At 39.6% G+C, this 19,618-nt stretch overlaps 1 protein-coding gene and 1 pseudogene across 1 annotated transcript; both read right to left on the reverse strand.

Annotated features, from left to right (window-relative positions):
- The window catches only part of LOC139477808 (uncharacterized), a 174,529-nt pseudogene that overhangs the window by 96,630 nt on the left and 58,281 nt on the right, over positions 1–19,618 (reverse strand).
- On the reverse strand, positions 6,776–14,926 carry LOC139477790 (heparanase-like). Its single transcript, XM_071260207.1, has 10 exons — positions 14,695–14,926; positions 13,523–13,653; positions 12,771–12,944; positions 11,656–11,812; positions 11,170–11,220; positions 9,593–9,790; positions 9,079–9,190; positions 8,369–8,478; positions 7,456–7,599; positions 6,776–7,007 (listed from the first exon to the last, which is right to left on the reverse strand). The coding sequence occupies exons 1-10, from the start codon at positions 14,907–14,909 to the stop codon at positions 6,827–6,829; spliced, it is 1,473 nt and encodes a 490-aa protein (XP_071116308.1). The 5' UTR covers positions 14,910–14,926; the 3' UTR covers positions 6,776–6,826.

Consider the following 19,618-nt stretch of genomic DNA (forward strand, 5'->3'; position numbering starts at 1 on the left):
ATGATCACTTTACAAGACACATTTGTAAAAACGTTTGCCTGTGATTTTAACAATGTGTTTCACGTGTAAATGTCGCAGTTGAAATGTTAAGTGAGTGAGTGAGTATGGTTTTACGCCGCTTTTAGCAATATTCCAGCAATATCACGGCGAGGGACACCACAAATGGGCTTCACATGAAATGTTAAGAGTAAGTAATTCAATACAGAAATAAGATCAACATTTTAAATACTTGTTTTGTTCTTTATTTTCCCGGGCGCCCCTAAATTGATTATACATATAGTGATTGTATATTCCTATAGGATCTGTATCATTTGTAGAGTGACACTCAAAATCCAACCTAGAATGGTCTTGGCATACGTATTTGGCTTGCTGGTACCTTATTCACACATTGTTGCCAATTGCGTGGGTCGATGTTCATGATATCAATTATTGGATTGTCTGGTCCAGACTCGATTATTTACAGACAGCCGTCATATAGCAGGAATACTGCTGAGCGCGGAGTTAAACAACAAACCATCAAAAAAACCTTATTTAGACATTCTACTGTTTCATCCATCCTGGGGTTCCATATCCTCGGCAAATGCAAACTGTGGTTTCACGTAGCCTCCAATGAATTTTGTCAATGCTTGTTGTATCAACCAATACTGTTTACGTGACAAGTTTTACTTCCTGGTGTGATACAAACGCCTATATCACTATAAAAAAGACTTGTAAGAATGGACGGTAACCTTCCTGCTACTAAGCTTTGTCGAGACATGTACTCTTGTCTGGACTAATCAGTTATAGATGCTAATTTACTTATTGTATTTGAATGGTCAATCTACGATGACCTCTGTGGAAGTGACCATTTTCCTACCCTTTTGAAGTCTGTAACACCATCTGATGTTCCTCCGTCATCAAGATGGAATTTTACTAAGGCCAACTGGGCGTTATATGACATCCTTTGTACAATCAAACTAAAACCTGAAGATTTTGATGACCCTATACAACTTTTTTCCAAAGAACTTAATAAGGTAGCTGACGAATGTAACCACGGTTTAACAATGATTGCAAACAAGCTAGGAAGGCACAGGAAAAGGCTGAACAATATTTCCGTCGCAATCCAATGGTACATAATCGAAATAAATTCAAAAACTTAAATGCTAGAGCCAGGCGCACTTTCAAACAAAACACAACGCTAATCTTGGCAAAATTATGTATCTAAGATAGATTAAAGGACGCCTGTCTCCAAGGTTTGGAATATGATTCAGAAAATAAATGGTAAGGGTCCTAAATCAAGCATACACCATCTTAAAGATGGAGTTCAACAGTTAACTAATAAATCAGATATTGCAAACAAACTTGGTAAAACTCTAGACATTCTTCCTCTTCGAACCAGGTCCCTAAATTCTAAAAATATCAAAGGCAGCAAGAAAAGAAACCTATAATTTTTACTTCAGATAACGGGGAAGATTATAATGAAGTCTTTTCCATTCATGACCTCGATACTGCCCTTGGGCAAGCTCATGATACTGCTATGGGGTCTGATAATATACATTATCAACTCTTAAACATTTACCGCAATCCTGTTCAGAAACCCTTTCGATCATATTTGATAAATTCTGGACGTCAGGAGAATTTCCATCTTCATGGCGTGAAGCTGTAATTGTTCCGATACCTAAACCTTGACATGATCATACTGATCCTTCCAATTATCGTCCTATTTCATTGACTAACTGCGTTTGCAAAACCATGGAACGCGTGGTCAATAATAGATTAACATGGTACTTAAAATCCAATAACTTAATCACAAATAGCCAATGTGGATTTCGTAAAAGTCGAAGTACCACTGACCACTTATTTCGACTGGAGTCATTCGTTCAGAATTGTTAGCAATCAGCATGCAGTGTCTATCTAGAAAATGCATATGACCTGCATGGAAGCAAAGGACTTTGGATTGCGAGGCCGTTTGCCTCAGTTTATATCCAACTTTTTAAATACAGACAATTTCAATTCCGTGTGGATTCTACCCTGTCCGATCATTAAAATCAGGATCAGGGTGTACACGGGACAACGTTTTATCTGTTACGTTTTTTAGTATTAAAATAAATAGCCTATCTAAGTTTTAAATGATTCAATGGATGGATCTCTATTCGTGGATGATTTTAATATTTCATGTCGTGGTAAGAATATGAATACTGTCGAAAGGCAACTGCAATTGTGTCTAAATAAAATCCATAAATGGTCATAAGAAAATGGTTTTAAATTTTCACAATCTAAAACGAACTGTATTCTTTTTTGCAGAAAATACAAATCTCATAAGGACCCAGAACTTGTTTTTGGTCACGTTTTTTGGCATCATCTTCGATCACCATTTGACCTTTTTACCACACATTAAATATTTGAAAAATAAATGCCTGAAGGCCCATGACCTTCTAAAAGTCGTTTCAAGTTAAAAGTGGGGAGGAGATCAGAAAACCCTCCTCAAACTGTACAGGGCACTTATCCACTCTAAACTGGATTATGGCTCATTTATGGTGGAGCCTGCAAAAGTAACTTAAAACTTTGAGATAGTATTCATCATTAAGGCCTGAGGCTTTGCCTTGGAGCCACCTCTCAATAGCCAGTATGTAGAAGCCGATGAACCATCGCTTAAACAACATCGCATGAAATTATCTTCACAGTATCTTTCTAAACTGCATTCTTATCATCCCTATCCACGATTGTGTTTTTAAACCTCCATATAAACAACCCTATAACAAAAAATCATCTCTTACTCCACCCCTAGGAATCAGAATTCAATCTCATATTTCTGCTTTTCAGATTAGTTTTGAAAATATAGCCCCAACCAAACCCCTGTATTCACCACCATGGCAGTTGGTACAGCCAGAGGTGGATATAACATTAACTAAACTAAAGAAATCTTATACAAATCAACTCATTCATCAACAACAATACAATGAATTACGAAGCACATATGATACCTACAAATCTCTATTTACTGATGGATCCAGGGATGGTGACGCAGTTGCCAGCGCCGCCGTCATTGGATCCAGGACTCTATCATCAAGATTACAGGATAATTGTTCCATTTTAACGGCTGAATCACATGCTACATTAACAGCACTAGAGTACATTAGTAAGCAACCAAAACATAAACAATTTATCATATTTTCAGATTCTCTATCCTATCTTCAGGCACTACAAAATCAGTCTTGCAAACATCCAATTATAATAGAAATTCCTGAATTATACAATGATCTTGCTACTGGCCAATACGACATCGTCGTTTGTTGGTTACCCAGCCATGTTGGAATTGTTGGAAACACAATGACTGATGCTGCTGCAAAGGCAGCACTAAACAAATATGTGAGACCACTTCTTATATCATACAGTGATTATAAATCTATTTTTAGATGTTACATCAGAGATCTCATGCAGAAGAAGTGGGACACCAAAGTGGGTATCAATAAATTACATCAAATTAAACCAAATATCGGTTACACTTACTTAGGCTGTCAGTCCAGATTTGAAGAGGTCATTATGCGACGATGTCGTATTGGCCATTCGAGATACGCACATATATATTAAAGGGTGAGGATCCTCCGTTTTGTATCCCTTGTGATGAAAGAATCACGCTCAAGTATGTCCTGCTTGACTGCATTGATCTTTCCATCACAAGGGATAAATATGTCAGTGTCAAAACAGTTAAGGACTTTTTCATAGATGTTAATTCGCATTTAATATTATGTTTTTAAAAGAAATCGAACTTGTCCATAGATTTTGATGTACTGAATGTATTATTTTATATATGGTGGTGCTAATTAATAACTTAGATTGTGAGTGGCTGTACCCTCAACGGGGTTTGAAGTAGCGTAAAAATGTTGTCCCCTTGAGAGGGTATGTAAGTCCCAAATCATTCGAAGTATTTTTATGCACACCAGACTTTTATAACGTAGTATTTTTGTCATTTTAATCCTAGGCTTAACTGGTCAACTATCGCCGGTGACTGAAGGGATGATATAAATCCATTATATCATCCCTTCAGTCACCGGCGATAGTTGACCAGTTAGGGGTCCATGCAGGAAGCAAAGACACTGTAAGTCCCCATGGTCCCTGGTATGGTGATCCCTCTTTAGTTACTGACTATCTCTAGCCCATTTTTATAATGTGTTGTTCACTGATACTTATGGCTTTTATATATTCAAAACTAGTTTTAAATTGAATCTGTGATATTCTAGTTATTGCACTGTCCATCGTTGACAGTTTTTATTTAGTCTAAATCTATGTATTATAAATATACTTCTCGTCACGATATGGCTGAAATACTGCCGATGTGACGTTACATCTTAACTCACTCACTCTTCTTGTACTATTTATTCGTTATATTATAGACATCTAGTATTGTTTCAGATAAGCTATATTGCAATATATAACGCATAAGTCATATTTTTTATATAAAATCTTTCTCATGATGGGTGTTGTTATCCTTCTTCTCCTCCTCCTCATCATCATCATTATCATCATCATCACCCTCCTCTACCTATTCATCCTCCTCATCACCTTCCTCCTCATCCTCCTCATCATCACCACCCTCCTCTTCCTCCTCCTACTCTTGGTCATCATCACCTTCCTCCTCCTCCTCCTCCTCATCATCATCATCATCACCCTCCTCTTTATCCTCCTCATCATCATCACCCTCCTCTTCCTCCTCCTCCTCATCATCCTCCTCCTCATCATCATCACCTTCCTAATCATCATCACCATCCTTGTCCTCCTCACCCTCCTCGTCATCATCATCACCCTCGTCTTCCTCCTCCTATTCGTGATCATCATCACCTTCCTCCTCATCCTCATCCTCATTATCATCACCCTCCTCTTCCTCTTCCTCCTCCTCCTCCTCCTCCTCCTCATCATCATCATCATCACCCACCTCTTCCTCCTCCTTCTTGTCCTCCTCCCCCTCATCACCTTCCTCCCCTCCTCTTCCTCCTCCTCCTTCTCCTCATCACCCTCCTCTTCCTCATCCTCCTCATGATCATCACCTTCCTCCTCCTCATCATCATCAGCAGCAGCAGCATCACCCGCCTCTTCCTCATCCTTATCATCATCATCAATCTCCTCTTTCTCTTCCTCCTCATCATCACCCTTTTCCTCATCATCATCACCTTCCTCATCATCACCATTATCCTAACCCTCTTCCACCACCTTGTCTATACTGAGCATGAAGTAGGCCATCGGCCTACACAGCTTAAGTTACAATGCAGCCAAGATAATGCAAGTAGAGTGTAAGCTAGTGACTTAGGAGTAACACCGCTATCTAACACGGCAAATATGTGATGAAACTGACAGCATGTAGATACTTAGTAATTTAGTGAAACCTAAAATGACGGTCACAACACCAAATATCATAACCTTGGTGATTCGTGGATTCAAAACCACGACAATCAAAATCTTCACACATACTCGTGTTATTAAAACCACAACACACACACACGCACACACACACGCACACGCACACACACACACACGCACACACACACACAGGCGCACGATGTTTAGACCCATTTTACCTCACCTCACATTTTAAGGCTTATACGCATATTTGAAACCATTCAGTAGCTTAATTCACAATCCACTGTCATGTGTCGCCGTCGCATATTACACGTCATCACATGATACGATGCGGGTTCGAACCCCGCTGGCAACATGTTTTCCGACCAAATTTGAAATTTCACTCGAGTGCCAAAAAAAAAAAAGTTCCGTGTATTCGAAGCGTAAATTATTGTTTGAAATGTTGGTTCAAAATAATGACAACTGTTTGTGCATTCCAGAAAAAATAAAGGCGCGTTTAAACAATAGAATGATATAAGGTGTGTGTTTTAATTGGTGAATCAAAATGTTCGGAAGTAATACTTATAGTTATTTAGAAGGTTTTTAAAGTATGGAAACACCATATTGTAAGCAATTGTTGTACATGTTACCAAGAGTGATGGTTATACAGCACATGTATCCTTTCGTGTTGTACTCTTCACAACTGACAAGTGCTAATAATGAATTTGTTCCATTTTAATTTATTTTTGTCCAAGTGGTGAGACAATGACACTGACTGAACTATTGACACTTGCAAACGTTTCTGGTATGGCAAGATAAGTGGTGTCATGTCCAGTTCATCACGATTGTAGGGGGCACAGGTGGCCAAGTCGTCTTAGACGCCGCGATTCGCTAAGCAGAGTTGCGTCCCTTGGCACGCCAGAAAATGTGAGTTCGAATTCCGGTTCGCCCCGCTTATGTTTCTAGTATTGTCAGAACCATACCCGTGCTCGTGGGTTTCATCCAAGTGGTAAACGTCTGACACCTGCATCACTTTTGGCTTTCCTCCCACATAAAGATTAAGATTAAGATGATGTACTTGGGATTCTGGCCATAACTGATATTCTGATTCCCCATTGTGGGCTGTTCTAAATTCGATGTGTACAGTACGTGCATCAAGATTCGCCTATTGAGCATGTGTGTTAAAATCCTAGTTACGCCCCGATGATTCTTGGTATGTCAGTTCGTTCGTCAGTTCGTTCTTCAATGGCATTCTGAAGATGTTGGTCAACAGAACGTCTTAACATATTCCTCTTGGTTATTTGCATCACGCAAGCCATTTTTGAAACACGCTGTTTGTCTAAATATCAGTTATATGTGTTTAGAGTGGTTTTTCAGATTTTATTGTCCATTGTATGTCAACGCACGTCCAAGAGAAGGTTCAGATACACTAACTATCAATTTAAAAGCCACAAACATAACGTGTTGGTGAACTATTTATTACTGCTTTTATCCTGACAGGACACATGTTCAATTATCCGATAATGGGGCCATGGCTTTGTGATTTGCATGCCGCTATGTTGGCGTCTGGAATGATGATGAACCCAAAGGAGTGCGGAGGCACTACAATCGTCCCAGTTCCCAAAGACTTTGGCATAATGTGTGGTATTTGGTTGTTAACAAGTTCCAATGTTTTGCCATTGACCTCTACTTTTCTGAAAAAAGAGGTTGCAAAGGTTATTTTGGTATGAAGGTTAAGTATTGATCATCCGTTGACCCAACAACCGTTGTCTCACCTTTACTGCCACTATTGTATATGTGCACAAGTTTGTAAGTTCAAGTTCGTCTTAAGTTACTTAGTATATTCTTGGAGTTAGTCGTGTTTGCCAAGGTGTGTTTTCAACCTGTCATTTCGGACCATAGCTCATATACCGTTCGCGTGTCTGGTTCAGATTGAATGCAACAAAATCATCAAATGCTTACTCTCTTCTCTTATATCTGCTGCTTCACAGACAACATATGTCTCACCATTATCCGCTGCATTTGACGACAATGCCAAGGAACCAGTTATTCAAGAACTGACCCATGGCCTTGTGAAACTTGAAGAACCAAAGACAAAATCCTTATACTGAATGGTTGAGAGGAAACATATTATATACAAACTTTGACTTCAAGTCTCCTCCCTCAGGAGTCAGCCAGAATATGTCCACGTTTTTGCCGTGCGCCTCTGATATGGCTAGGGTTACGTGGTCTCCATGCAAGTTAAGACCATATACTGTGATACTGCCAGGCTTGTAGTGGTACACGCTGGAACATAAACAGAAGATATGATAACATTAAAAGCGAATGCAAGAGAAAAATCTCTCGAAATCTAGCCATTTGATTTGACACGACTTTCATTAAAAACATGCTTGTCATTGAAGAAGTGAGTGAGTGAGTATGAGTTTTCACCTCTTTTAGCAATATTCCATCAATATGACGTTGGTGGATAGCAGAAATGGACTTCACACATTTGAGCCATATGGGTAATCGAACTCGGGTCTTTGGCGTGACGAGCGAGCGCTTTAACCATGACGTTTCCATGTTTGGTAATGGTTGATGTAACGTCATATCTCGTCACGTTGCATTTGCTCTCTTCACACTCACCGTTACCATACTGAGATTACCTTGCGCGATCAGGATTGTCACATAAAAAAAACTATTACACCAATATACATCATTGTAACTTGTGAACTTGAAACAAAATAGCCATTACATAAGTCAATGGATAAATGTACATTCAGATCGTTACGTCATGTGCATCTCTACTGACAGCATTACTGTTCAGAGACATGCTGACAGTATTCTGCACATTAAAGTTTTAAACGTGTGGGATTTGTGTAAATAAAACTGTTGTGGTTACGTGGACTTTGTATTAATTCTGTTTGTTTCTCATGTGATGTCCTTTAAAAGGGACGATATGTTCCACTCCCTCCTCTATCCAAGGTCCACATTTTGTATTTGTCCATAATCTGCAAGGTGGACAACGTATGTGTGTACAGACAGGTTGTGAATTAAACATGCTGAAACAACTCACTTGTTCAGCTTTGTACAGTGGGCATACAGTCGGAGGTCGGAAGATGTTGAAGGAACATCAAATACTTTGTTGCCAACAAGTCTCTTGTAAATAAGTGTCAACCAGTAGTCCTGCCAAAAGACGTTTTGATATGTGTCCATATGAGAAAGACACTGTTGGTGTTCATGTTATTTTGTGCCGGTGTAAGCAGTAAAATGTGTCTGGATGTGGAAACTGATGGTTGATGGTAGGATAGTCGGAATGGGAATTTGTATAAGACAAGTTACTGAGCCTGGCCACCTAATATGCAATGCAGGTGGAACGGGTGACTTATAATGACTAGGAATATCCACAAAGGAAAATACATGAATGAATGAGTTCAGTTTAACGCTGCTTACACATACGATATGTCAGTAATATTCATTTGGTTGAAAATATAACATGGTGCAGGTCAACTTTGGTGATACACATAAGCACGGGCATCGTGCTAACAAATCTTGTAACGTAATCAGGGTGAACCCAGGATTCGAATCGAGGATCAATGGTTTCTGGTAAGCATAAGGGACACAACTCTGTACAGAAAAATGCTGGGCCTCAGTCGAATGGGTCGCATTTGAAAACAGACAACAGACAATGAATATATGCATGAACACAGAGACAATATCTAAGATCAAACAGACATTCGACAAAATGACATTGTTAAAACACTGAGATAACCGACGTTCACGCACAGGATTAGGGTCATAGTTGTCGTCAAGAAGTGCATAATTTCCACCAAAGAATGCCTGGCGCATAACCCCTTTTAGACCATATTTTGCTGATACACCCAGTTTATCAAGCCACCTGAAAATGTGATATGACAGATGTTATTAATGAATTATATGAGCCGCTCTTAATGCTCAACTTGTTTCAAGGCAAATCAACGAGAATATTTTTCACTGGTCATATTGATCTCAAGATCATATTTAAGAACACACGAGCTTCAACATTAGACATTTTCAGAGCGAAAGGAATTACAATTCTTTCTAGTTTTAACCAGTTTCAATTGACTATAAACAGCAATCATCACCCTCTAACCAGCACAAAGAGGCAACTTGCCTTTACATCAATGCATGCTGGCATTCCAAGAAGATGCTCTGGCTGAAATTGTTATGTTGTATTTAAATTAAAGAAACTTATTCATAACACTTTCAACTTTAGAACAAATTCATTTGGACACTGAAACTGTAACGTAGACATCCTCACAGGTTGCCTGCCACATATCTGTCAGCAATGCCAGGAGTGCCACCCCCATAACCGGACGATGTCTCCCCTAGCCACGCCACCAGGCCATGATGACTTCGGACCGTATTCATCACTGAGTGTAGGGTAGATGTAAGGCGATTCATTATAGAATACTTAGAAAAGTCTTCCAGCTTGGCGGTGCGTCCATTAAAGTAATATCTGAAAAGAGTAAGCTATTTGTACAGGGAATTTTTTAACCACGTGTACAAAGAAAGGATGACATCCAGCTATACAAAGTGTTCGTTTCTGTATTTGGTCCGCTTATTTGATATTATTTCCGATTAAATGAAAGTAATTAATGTGGAGTGGGAAACGACAAACGCCAAAAAAAAAATCATTTCTTGACCCATGTGCATTTTGTCTCTAAATGTGGTGACCACATATATAGTTATATATACATCTCTACCTTCAACGATTCAAGATAATCTGTCACAAGTTAAAGCACGTGTCATCTAGAATTTACCGAAGAAACAATATTTGACATGCTGGATAGCATAGATTGCATCTATGTGAAAAAGTAGGCAACCACATGTATATCAACTGCGCTCTTTTCTATGCTGACCTGTTACCTTATTCAGATCATCAACATCACAACATAGGCAGTTTAGCCAAGAAGTTAAAACCTATGCTTCTTGTACATCGATGATATGTTGTCCATCACTTATGGCCAACTTACCGATTACCTTCGAGATATTAAAGCATTTGTTGTCTATATATTTCAAATCTTTAGATATACAGTCATGCAGCAACTTTCTACGAATATTTCAAAGATTTGTTTTCCACACAACAAATGTTTGATGCCATTTGCTGTCTACATTACACAACATCTGATGTACATCTAGGCATGCTCATACTTCGAAGATTTCAAAGACTCTAATCAGGGTTACACATTAAAGGCTTCAGTAAAAAAATCGTAAAGGTTTATGGCAAACATGTTGGAATTCAAATAAGATGGATAGTTACCAAAATAATGGCTGATACAATCACCTGTATTGAGCTGTGCCATATGCTAAAGAACATGAACATTGATTTGCCCCTGCATGTGGTTGTGACGGATGCCACCCATTGGGCAGGATATGCTCACATTACTGTCTGACAGTGATTTCTAAACACATGTTTTTGATATAGTAGCAATCGTATATGAAACGGACTCTGCATTTAGCAGAGATGTCTTATGATTAGAAAAAGGGATGTGTTGCTTTTATTTTAAAACAGAGCCCAAAAAAGTATTTACATCATTTTGCTCGGAAATCTGAGGTCAAAATGGTATTTGCAGTATTTCCTGACAATGTTCAAGAACAAATGGTTGACCTCGAAGCTCAACACAGTGAACAGTTATCTATTAAATGTAATTCTGCATAAACCCCCACACGGTGTACAGCCACTACTGTGCTATGGCCACTACTGTGCTACGTCTACCTAATATTTCAACGTGTCGGTGTTTTTGAAGACTCTTCCGACTGTAATCAACGACCCTATAGTGTTATACGTAGCATTAAAACTGTATGGTAGCCCATGCCTTGAAGGAAGGTACTCACTGATGGAAGGTCAAGACGTTAATGACACCAGCTCCACCGTGAGACAGGAAGCTGGAAATGCAAAGTCACATTGGACAAATGTTCATCAAAGATAACTATAATGAACCAGGGCATCACTTGTGCATTACCATGTCAGCTTCTTGGACTGAAGTGACTCAGATGAATCCTTCGAGAAAAAGTGAGGTGCTTTCAAAACTTGAAAGATAATCAAGGCGAACATGGGATTTTAACATCATAATTATACAGGAAGCCGGAATTGGAACATCATAATTATACAGGAAGCCACACTGTACAACATATCGTGGCGTCTTAGGCGACTGGGTCACCCATGCCCCTTTTAGGTTCTGGAATCGATGCTTCCTTTAAGATTTTGAAATAATAACAGCAACACAAAGTAAGCATAGATTCGGTTCAATTTCAATCAGAAAATCCAGACAGCTTATTCTTTTCCTGCTGTATTGGGTTTTCGATGTTTATTATGCATACTTTTTTATGAAGGTGTCTTTATAACCGGCGGTATCAGGTCCAATGATGAGACTGGATTTATAGACCGTTCCTTGCAGAACTTGCTTCAGTTCCATGAAGTCGCGACCCAGCTGAGCCTCACTGATACTAGCATTATGTCGGTAATACAAGTTCGGTTCTTCATGAAACATACGTAAAATGATAATACATATGTCAAGCATGATAGCAAAAAAAATCTACATACACACGAGTATCAAGTTCTGTAAATTTTTCACATATGAATAAAAACATAATGAATGTAAGAATGGATTATTTTTTTCTGAAGTCACGTATACCTCATACTGCATATACAGATCGCAAAAATACCATATAGTTATTCATGTATTAAGAGGAATGACACCATAGTTTTGTGAGTCCAGTGACGGTCAACATAGGAAGCATATAATGCCGTATTTATATGTCTTGGTTGTTATGCGACCGTGGGCTGGATACAACAACATCTGGATTATGGCAACTAATAAATAGAGATTATTAAACGAACATTTGCGTCATACTGATTTCACGAATTCGAATCACGAATTACCGAGCAAGAGCGAGGATAATACATGAATTCTTACACGAGTTTCGTAAAGTCAGTATGACACATATGAGTGTAATAATTTATATTTATTACCCACTATTTCTTTATCCTTTTGGGCTCCTCTTTAGACAAATGCACTGATCACCACTGCTGTTCTAGAACACCAACATGTGTCAGCCATTTTCTGCTATGTTGTCATTTCTAGTGTGATGTTATTCCCACCTTACGTCACAATGAGATTCGAATGACGTCAACAATGCCTTTTGGATGACGGAAACAATACACTGGTGTGCGAGAAGTGATATTTGAACTAGTGCACATACGATTTTTATTAACTCGGTTATTTATAATCCTGTATGTAATAATTGACATTATGAGCCACATCCCATGGAGGTAGGGTGTGAAGACACGCATTGACCCAAATTGTCCAGCATGGCAATACATCGCATCATAAACACACATAAGTGCAGATGGTTGGCACCTCTTCTACTCAGAATGCCCAAAGATATGTCATCTATGTCTGGTTAATGCTACGTCTATATGCCTTCAAACTTACCATTTCCCAGTTCAATCCCTGCAAGAGGATACCCTTTGTCAGAGGAATATTTTAGCAACTGCTTTGCATCTGATGGGTTCCACTTTGTTCCATCACGCAGCAGCAGGTTGAGGCTAATCACCAGTTTCAGCCCCGTATTGTGAATAAACTCGTTGAATGCATCCCAGTTGTTAGCTGAAAATATGTTTCAAATTATCCGTTTTGGTTCAGTTATTATATGTTTAGTACTTTCTCAAACCACAAAGGTATAAACATATTGAATAGCTACTTATGGACGAGAGTTTGTAAATAAAGAAATCCGTCATTCGCTGGTTCAGAAGACGCAGTGGCAACTCGTGTATCCAAGTACCTTTCCCCGTTTATCGCCCGGATTATGGAATGTCTGGGACTAAGGAATCTCAGAAAGAAGTAAGGTTCTTTAAACACATGTGAGCGTCAGTAGTAATGCCTGGCAGATGGGGTTACGGGATTCAAGGGGCCTGGGTGAATAATGTATAACTGTACCATGAAACAAATAACCAAATCATTTACCCCTACAGGTACGATATAACCGATACTACCCAAAGAACTCTTCTTGGGCAATCAGTAGAACAGAAACAGTGATCATACCAAAAAGGTTATTCCAAAAGAATAAATTATTTTTAGACATGGAATGTTTTGTATTGTTTAGCCAGGTCTTTTTAATAAGGTTTTCCTTCTGGTGACAAATACACCAAGGGAGATATAAGAATGATAAAATATACTGCTATCACCTTGGAGATGATACTGCAGCGAAGTGTCTAGGTTGCGATTCGGGTCAAACACCAAGCGATCCCCTGATGTTCCTCCAACTCGCACATACCCTGGCGCTAAGGCTTTTCCAAGAGCGAACAGTTTGGGCGACCTGTTATAAAAGGTTGTTTTATATAAACTTACATTCATATATGACACTGCTATAACCATCTTTAACAAACTTTATTCATCTAGCAGACAATACCACCCGTAAACATCTTGGATATGAAACTAGAAGCTGAAGATGCATTCTTCAGTGTATAATATCATCATTCCCTTGATAATGCCCATGACGTATTCGGCTTCATGTCCCCCATTTTCTCATGTTGTCTCGTTACATTACATTACCATTCGCTTGAAGCGATAGTATGTGTTGAAGGAGTCACGCTTAACGCCACTTTAAAGAGATTTCAGGTGGCAATACGGCCTGTCAGCTTGATGTGCTAGGAAAGCCCGAGGTCATGCATGTTTTAAAAGTTGACCAACTTGGTGAAATCAGCGACCATGAGTATGATGCTAACAATCCCAGCACCATTATCTGGGCGAATCTGGGAACCAAAACCACAATCATATGTTTCTGACACTGTTAAGAGACGACAGACTGTAAGTAAGCGAAGTCTTCAGTGAAGGTGAAGGTGATAATTGTAAGTGATTTCTGTCAATCATTAGGTTGTCAAGGATAAGCTAGACACAACATAAATCAGTGACAAAACTGAATTCACGAAACATTTGTTGACGGATTCTGCTGACTCTGGACCCATGAAGATTCCGGGGTAGAATAGGTCCTCAGCAACTCATGCTTGCCGATAAAGGGGACTATGCTTGTCGTAAAAGGCGGCTAACGGGATCAGGCGGTAAGGTTCGCTGACTTGGTTGAAGCATGTCATCACTCCCAATTGCGCGGATCGATGCTCATGATATTAATCACTGGACTGTCTGGTCCAGACTCGATTATTTACAGACTGCCGTCATATAGCTGGAATATTGCTGAGTGCGGCGTTAACCAAAAAACCAACCAACCAAAATCTGCTGACTCTGAAAATACATATAGTTGGTCTATTCGTTTCCCGACAAGGATTTGTTCCACTAACCCGAAAAAAACAATTTTCGTTGCAAACAAATCACATAGTTATACAAATGTAATGATGTATACCTGATATTTGGGGTCGTCAGATTGGATTTCAGTTGACCGCTTTCCATGGTGATACCAACAAACATATCATCAATTTCCTGTAAGACATGGTCCACTTTTACCGTGATATCTTCTGTGTGCATGGACACAGTGAACGGTTGTATCCAAGCCAACCCTAACAACCACAGGATGGTTACATCTCGGAACATTCTGACTGTCACTCCATGAAGAAGCATAATGTCGCTTATCAGTGTTTCGAAGCTAAATACTACTCAACGTGTGGAGGTCAGCTGTGGTGCTGGAAGAGACCAGGTGTTGCCAAGTCGTGACAACAGATAACGAAATTTTGACACGAGTATTCAGCAACTTTCATGCTTTCATGTCATGAACGGGTTCGTGTGTGCCTGTTTCGGTATCTACGTTGCAATTATATTCCTGTGCAGCACATGACTCATCATCTGATTCTCTGTCCTTCAGCTTCAAGGATTGGCTTGTGAAACATCATGTTTGGCTTTCGTAAACACTAATCTGTCACGATTTTAAAAAGATAATGCATTACATAACGTTAAAGTTCAAATCGTGCACTTTTAAAATTTAGGAGAAAAACAGATGTATGCCTTGTGAACCAGATTAATTTGCACAAATTAAATAAGGGACCGATATTCTGGTAGGGCTGAGAGTGTGGGACGGAGTGGATGTGTGGGTGGGGATGTAGGGTGTGTGGAATTTTGTCGCAAAAAGGATAATGCCTTCATTGATGAAATATCTGGTGGAATTTTGTCGCAAAAAATTGATTTGACTGTGCAACTGTAGCGTTGATATATATATATATATATATATATATATATATATATATATATATATATAACTATATATAGCAACTCTAAAGTACTCATAAGATCATTTATTATGACAACAAACCGAAAACATGAAGGATATATTTAGGGGTTTTACGAAAAGTTCCCCCAAATCGATGACGATCATGCATTAACGTGTTATGTTATTCGGAAATATTTTCCTTATTATTTATTTTTATTTCATAACAATTGTGTCACTGAATAATATATTTATTCGTATTTCAATACTTTTAATAAAAAACACGAGTAGGTAATTCTCAAGTTGCAATAGGAAACAATTCCTAAATCACGACAGTATTAATGCCGACAAGAATATATGCCATCATTCTAGTAATCGTTTCCTTTAAATAATTGGGACCTTTCTTGAAACTGCGCAAGGTGTGATGTTGGGAAGTACGTGTTGTGTGTCGTTACCGGTTCCACTTATTGTATGCGCAGCAAGCTATGCCCGTTTGCAGACAACTGTAGACAGGAGTTGAGTTTAAGATATTCGTACATCCACCGTGGAAGATTTCAATCTTAGCTTAGATCGGTTTGTGCAAGTGAAATAGGACAATTGTATGGTGATTATAAAGTCAACGGTAGCCGCCTAAGGTCGATTGTAACTGGGTGGGCCCTGGGTTTCCATTCAGGCAACTATCCTTGGCAAATACAAACTGAGGTTTCACGTAGCCTCCTATGAATTTTGTCAATGCTTTTTGTATCAACCAATACTGTCAACGTTTTACTTCCTTGTGTGATACAAACGCCTGTATCACGATCTTACTATAAATAAGACATGTAAGCAAGAATGTTTCCTTTCCTGCCACTCAGCGTTGTCGAGACATGTAACGATTCATACAAATAGTTATGAATGTGCTGGGGCTCTCAATGCTTAGGCACACATATCATGCGCTTTATATCAGATATGGACCAATTTTGTTCCTTTTCTACTACCATGCATATCAAAACGCCAAGTGGCAGTCACGCTCGTGGACTATCATGCAAATAATCCACTCGAAATGGGGCGACAAATGCATAGCCAAACTCTAAAAAATCTTTGGTCACTAACAGTGACCAAGTGTTCAGGACACTGATCAGTACGTCCACGTTATCGAGCCATGTGTGCAGCTGTATAAATTGAATTGCTTTGCTTTGGAGGCTCTCAATGTATAATATACGAATTCGTCTGCCTGACACCATTTGCAACTCCCGACGCTGGTGCGGACAGAGTGATCTGTAACACACTTGCAACATGAAACCCGTCAACTATGTTGTGATTCTATGTAGTATGGCATTGAGTACATGTGTGGCGAGGCCATCGTCCAGGGAGGAAACAACGACAGCGGAAATACGGAATGGTACGAAAATTAGATTTTATTTATTAGGTTAGATTTATCTGTTCTTGTACCAGTTATTCGTAATATTATAGACATCTAGTATTGTTTCAGTTAAGTTATATTGCAATATATTACAAAAAAGTCATATTTTTTATATAAAACAATCTTGATGGGCGTTGTTATCCTCTTCCTACTCCACCTCCTTCTCATCATCATCATCATTTCCCCCATTCTCCTCGTCATCATCATCATCATCATCATCATCATCATCATCATCATCACCCTCCTCATCATCATCATCATTACTCTCCTCCTCTTCATCATCATCATCATCATCTTCATCATCTTCATCATTATCCTTTTCCTCCTCCTGACCGCCTCCGTGGTCTTATGGTAGAGCGTCCGCCCGGAGAACGGAAGGTCCGGGGTTCGATTCCCTCATCATCATCACCCTCCTCTTCATCATCATCATCATCAAGCTCTCCCCCTCCTCCTCCTCCTCATCATCATCATCACCCTCCTCCTCCTCCTCATCATCATCATCATCATAATCACTCTCCTCTTCCTCCTCATCACCATCATCCCCTCCTCTTCCTCCTCATCTTCATCCTCTTCCTCCTCATCTTCATCCTCTTCCTCCTCCTCGTCATGATGATCATCACCCTTCTCATCATCATCATCCTCACACTCTTCCTCCTCCTCATCATCATCCTCTTCCTACTCCTCCTCCTCATCATCATCACCCTCTTTCTCCTCATCATCATCACCCTCCTCATCATCATCCATTCCTCATCATCATCACCCTTCTCATCATCATCGTCATCATCATCCTCCTCCTCTTCCTCCTCCTCCTCGTCATCATCATCATCATCATCAACCTCCTCATCATCATCCATTCCACCTCATCATCATCACCCTTCTCATCATCATCATCATCATCATCATCATCATCATCATCATCCTCATCCTCGTCATCATCATCATCTTCATCTTCCTCCTCCTCATCATCACCCTCCTTCTCTTTAATCCACATAGATGTAGGCCATCGTCCCACACAGTATAAGATATTGCAAGTAGCGTGTGAGCTGCTGAGTGAGGAGTAACACCGCTATTTAACACAGCAAATATGTGATGAAACTGACAGCATGTAGATACTTAATAATTTAGTGAAACCACGGCCACAACACCAAATATCATAACTTGGGTGATTCGTGGATTCCAAACCACGACAAGTAGACTCTTCACACACACACACACACACACACACACACACACACACACACACACACACACACACACACACACAGGCGAAAGACCTTTAGCCCACATATTACCTCACCTCACATTTTAAGGCTTACACACATATTTGAAACCATTCAGTATTTACATTCACAATTCGCGGTCATGTGTCGCCGTCGCATATTACACGTCATCACATGATACGATATGGGTTCGAACCCCGCTGGCAACATTTTTTCTGGCCAAATTTGAAATTTCATTCGAGTGTCAAAAAATATAATAGTCCCTTGTATTCGAAGCGTAAATTACTGTTTGAAATGTTTGTTCAAAATAATGAGTAATTGACAACTAACTGTCCATTCCGGAAAAAAAGGCGCATTTAAACAATAGAATGATGTAAGGTGTGTGTTTTAATTGGTGAATCAAAATGTTCGGAAGTAATACACATAGTTATTTAGAAGGTTTTTAAAAGGGTGGGAACACCTCGAAAACGGTCATATTGTAAGCAACAGTTACTGTAGCACATGTTACCAAGAATGATGGTTATACAGCACATATATCCTTTCGTGTTGTACTTTTCACAACTGACAAGTGCTAATAATGTATTTGTTCCATTTTAATTCCTTTTTGTCCAAGTGGTGAGACAGTGACACTGACTGAACTACTGACACGTGCAAATGTTTCTGGTATGGCAAGATAAGTGGTGCCATGTCCAGTTCATCACGATTGTAGGGGGCACAGGTGGCCCAGTTGTCTGAGGCGCCGCGATTCGCTGAGCAGAGTTGTGTCCCTTGAACACGCCAGAAATTGTGAGTTCGAACCCCGGTTCGCCCCGATTATGTTTCTAGGTTTGTCAGCACCCGTGCTCGTGAGTTTCACCCAAGTGGTAAACGTCTGACACCTGCATCACTTTTGGCTTTCCTCCCACATTTCACATGGATTTTCGCGTCATAAACATCTATAAACAGAGGATAAGACATGCAGATATGTCCAAATGTGAGGCATGATGACTGATGCAATTACCCTATTTGACTTGTACCGTATGTTCCAATGTCTTTCTGGAGAACAATTTACTTGCCTTTGCACGTGTTTGTGATAGTGCGACATGTTGGACAGGATACAATGACTGTTTCGTGAATACTTGGTATAACCACCATTTTATATTTCACAAACATATGTTCATGATGTAGTCGGGAACGTATAATTATCTCTGCTAATAGCTGATTTCTAATTGTTATGGAAATTATTTTGTCTTTTGTATTTACACGCAACCCTTGCCTTCACATGTGCTTGACTCAGGTAGGGCAGGACACGCTCACCTTTTCGCGAATACCTCGTATCATCACTCGATGTCATCTTTTGATAGTGCTTCTTAAATCAAACACATGATGTACTTGGGATTCTGGCCATAACTGATATTCTGATTCCCCATTGAGGGCTGTTCTAAATTCGATGTGTACAGTAGGTGCATCGAGACTCGCCTATTGAGCATGTGTGTTAAAATCCTAGTTACGCCCCGATGATTCTTGG

This window comes from Haliotis cracherodii, unplaced genomic scaffold, assembly GCF_022045235.1.
Source record: "Haliotis cracherodii isolate W230 unplaced genomic scaffold, xgHalCrac1.p SCAF_36, whole genome shotgun sequence".
Classification (NCBI taxonomy): Eukaryota; Metazoa; Mollusca; class Gastropoda; order Lepetellida; family Haliotidae; genus Haliotis; species Haliotis cracherodii.

Coding starts and splice junctions, on each gene's coding strand:
- LOC139477790 (XM_071260207.1), bottom strand. CDS start 14,909: ATGCTTCTTCATGGAGTGACAGTCAGAATGTTCCGAGATGTAACCATC. Junction 11,221..11,655: donor AAAGACACCTTCATAAAAAA/GTATGCATAATA, acceptor TTGCATTTCCAG/CTTCCTGTCTCACGGTGGAG. Junction 9,191..9,592: donor AGATATGTGGCAGGCAACCT/GTGAGGATGTCT, acceptor TCACATTTTCAG/GTGGCTTGATAAACTGGGTG.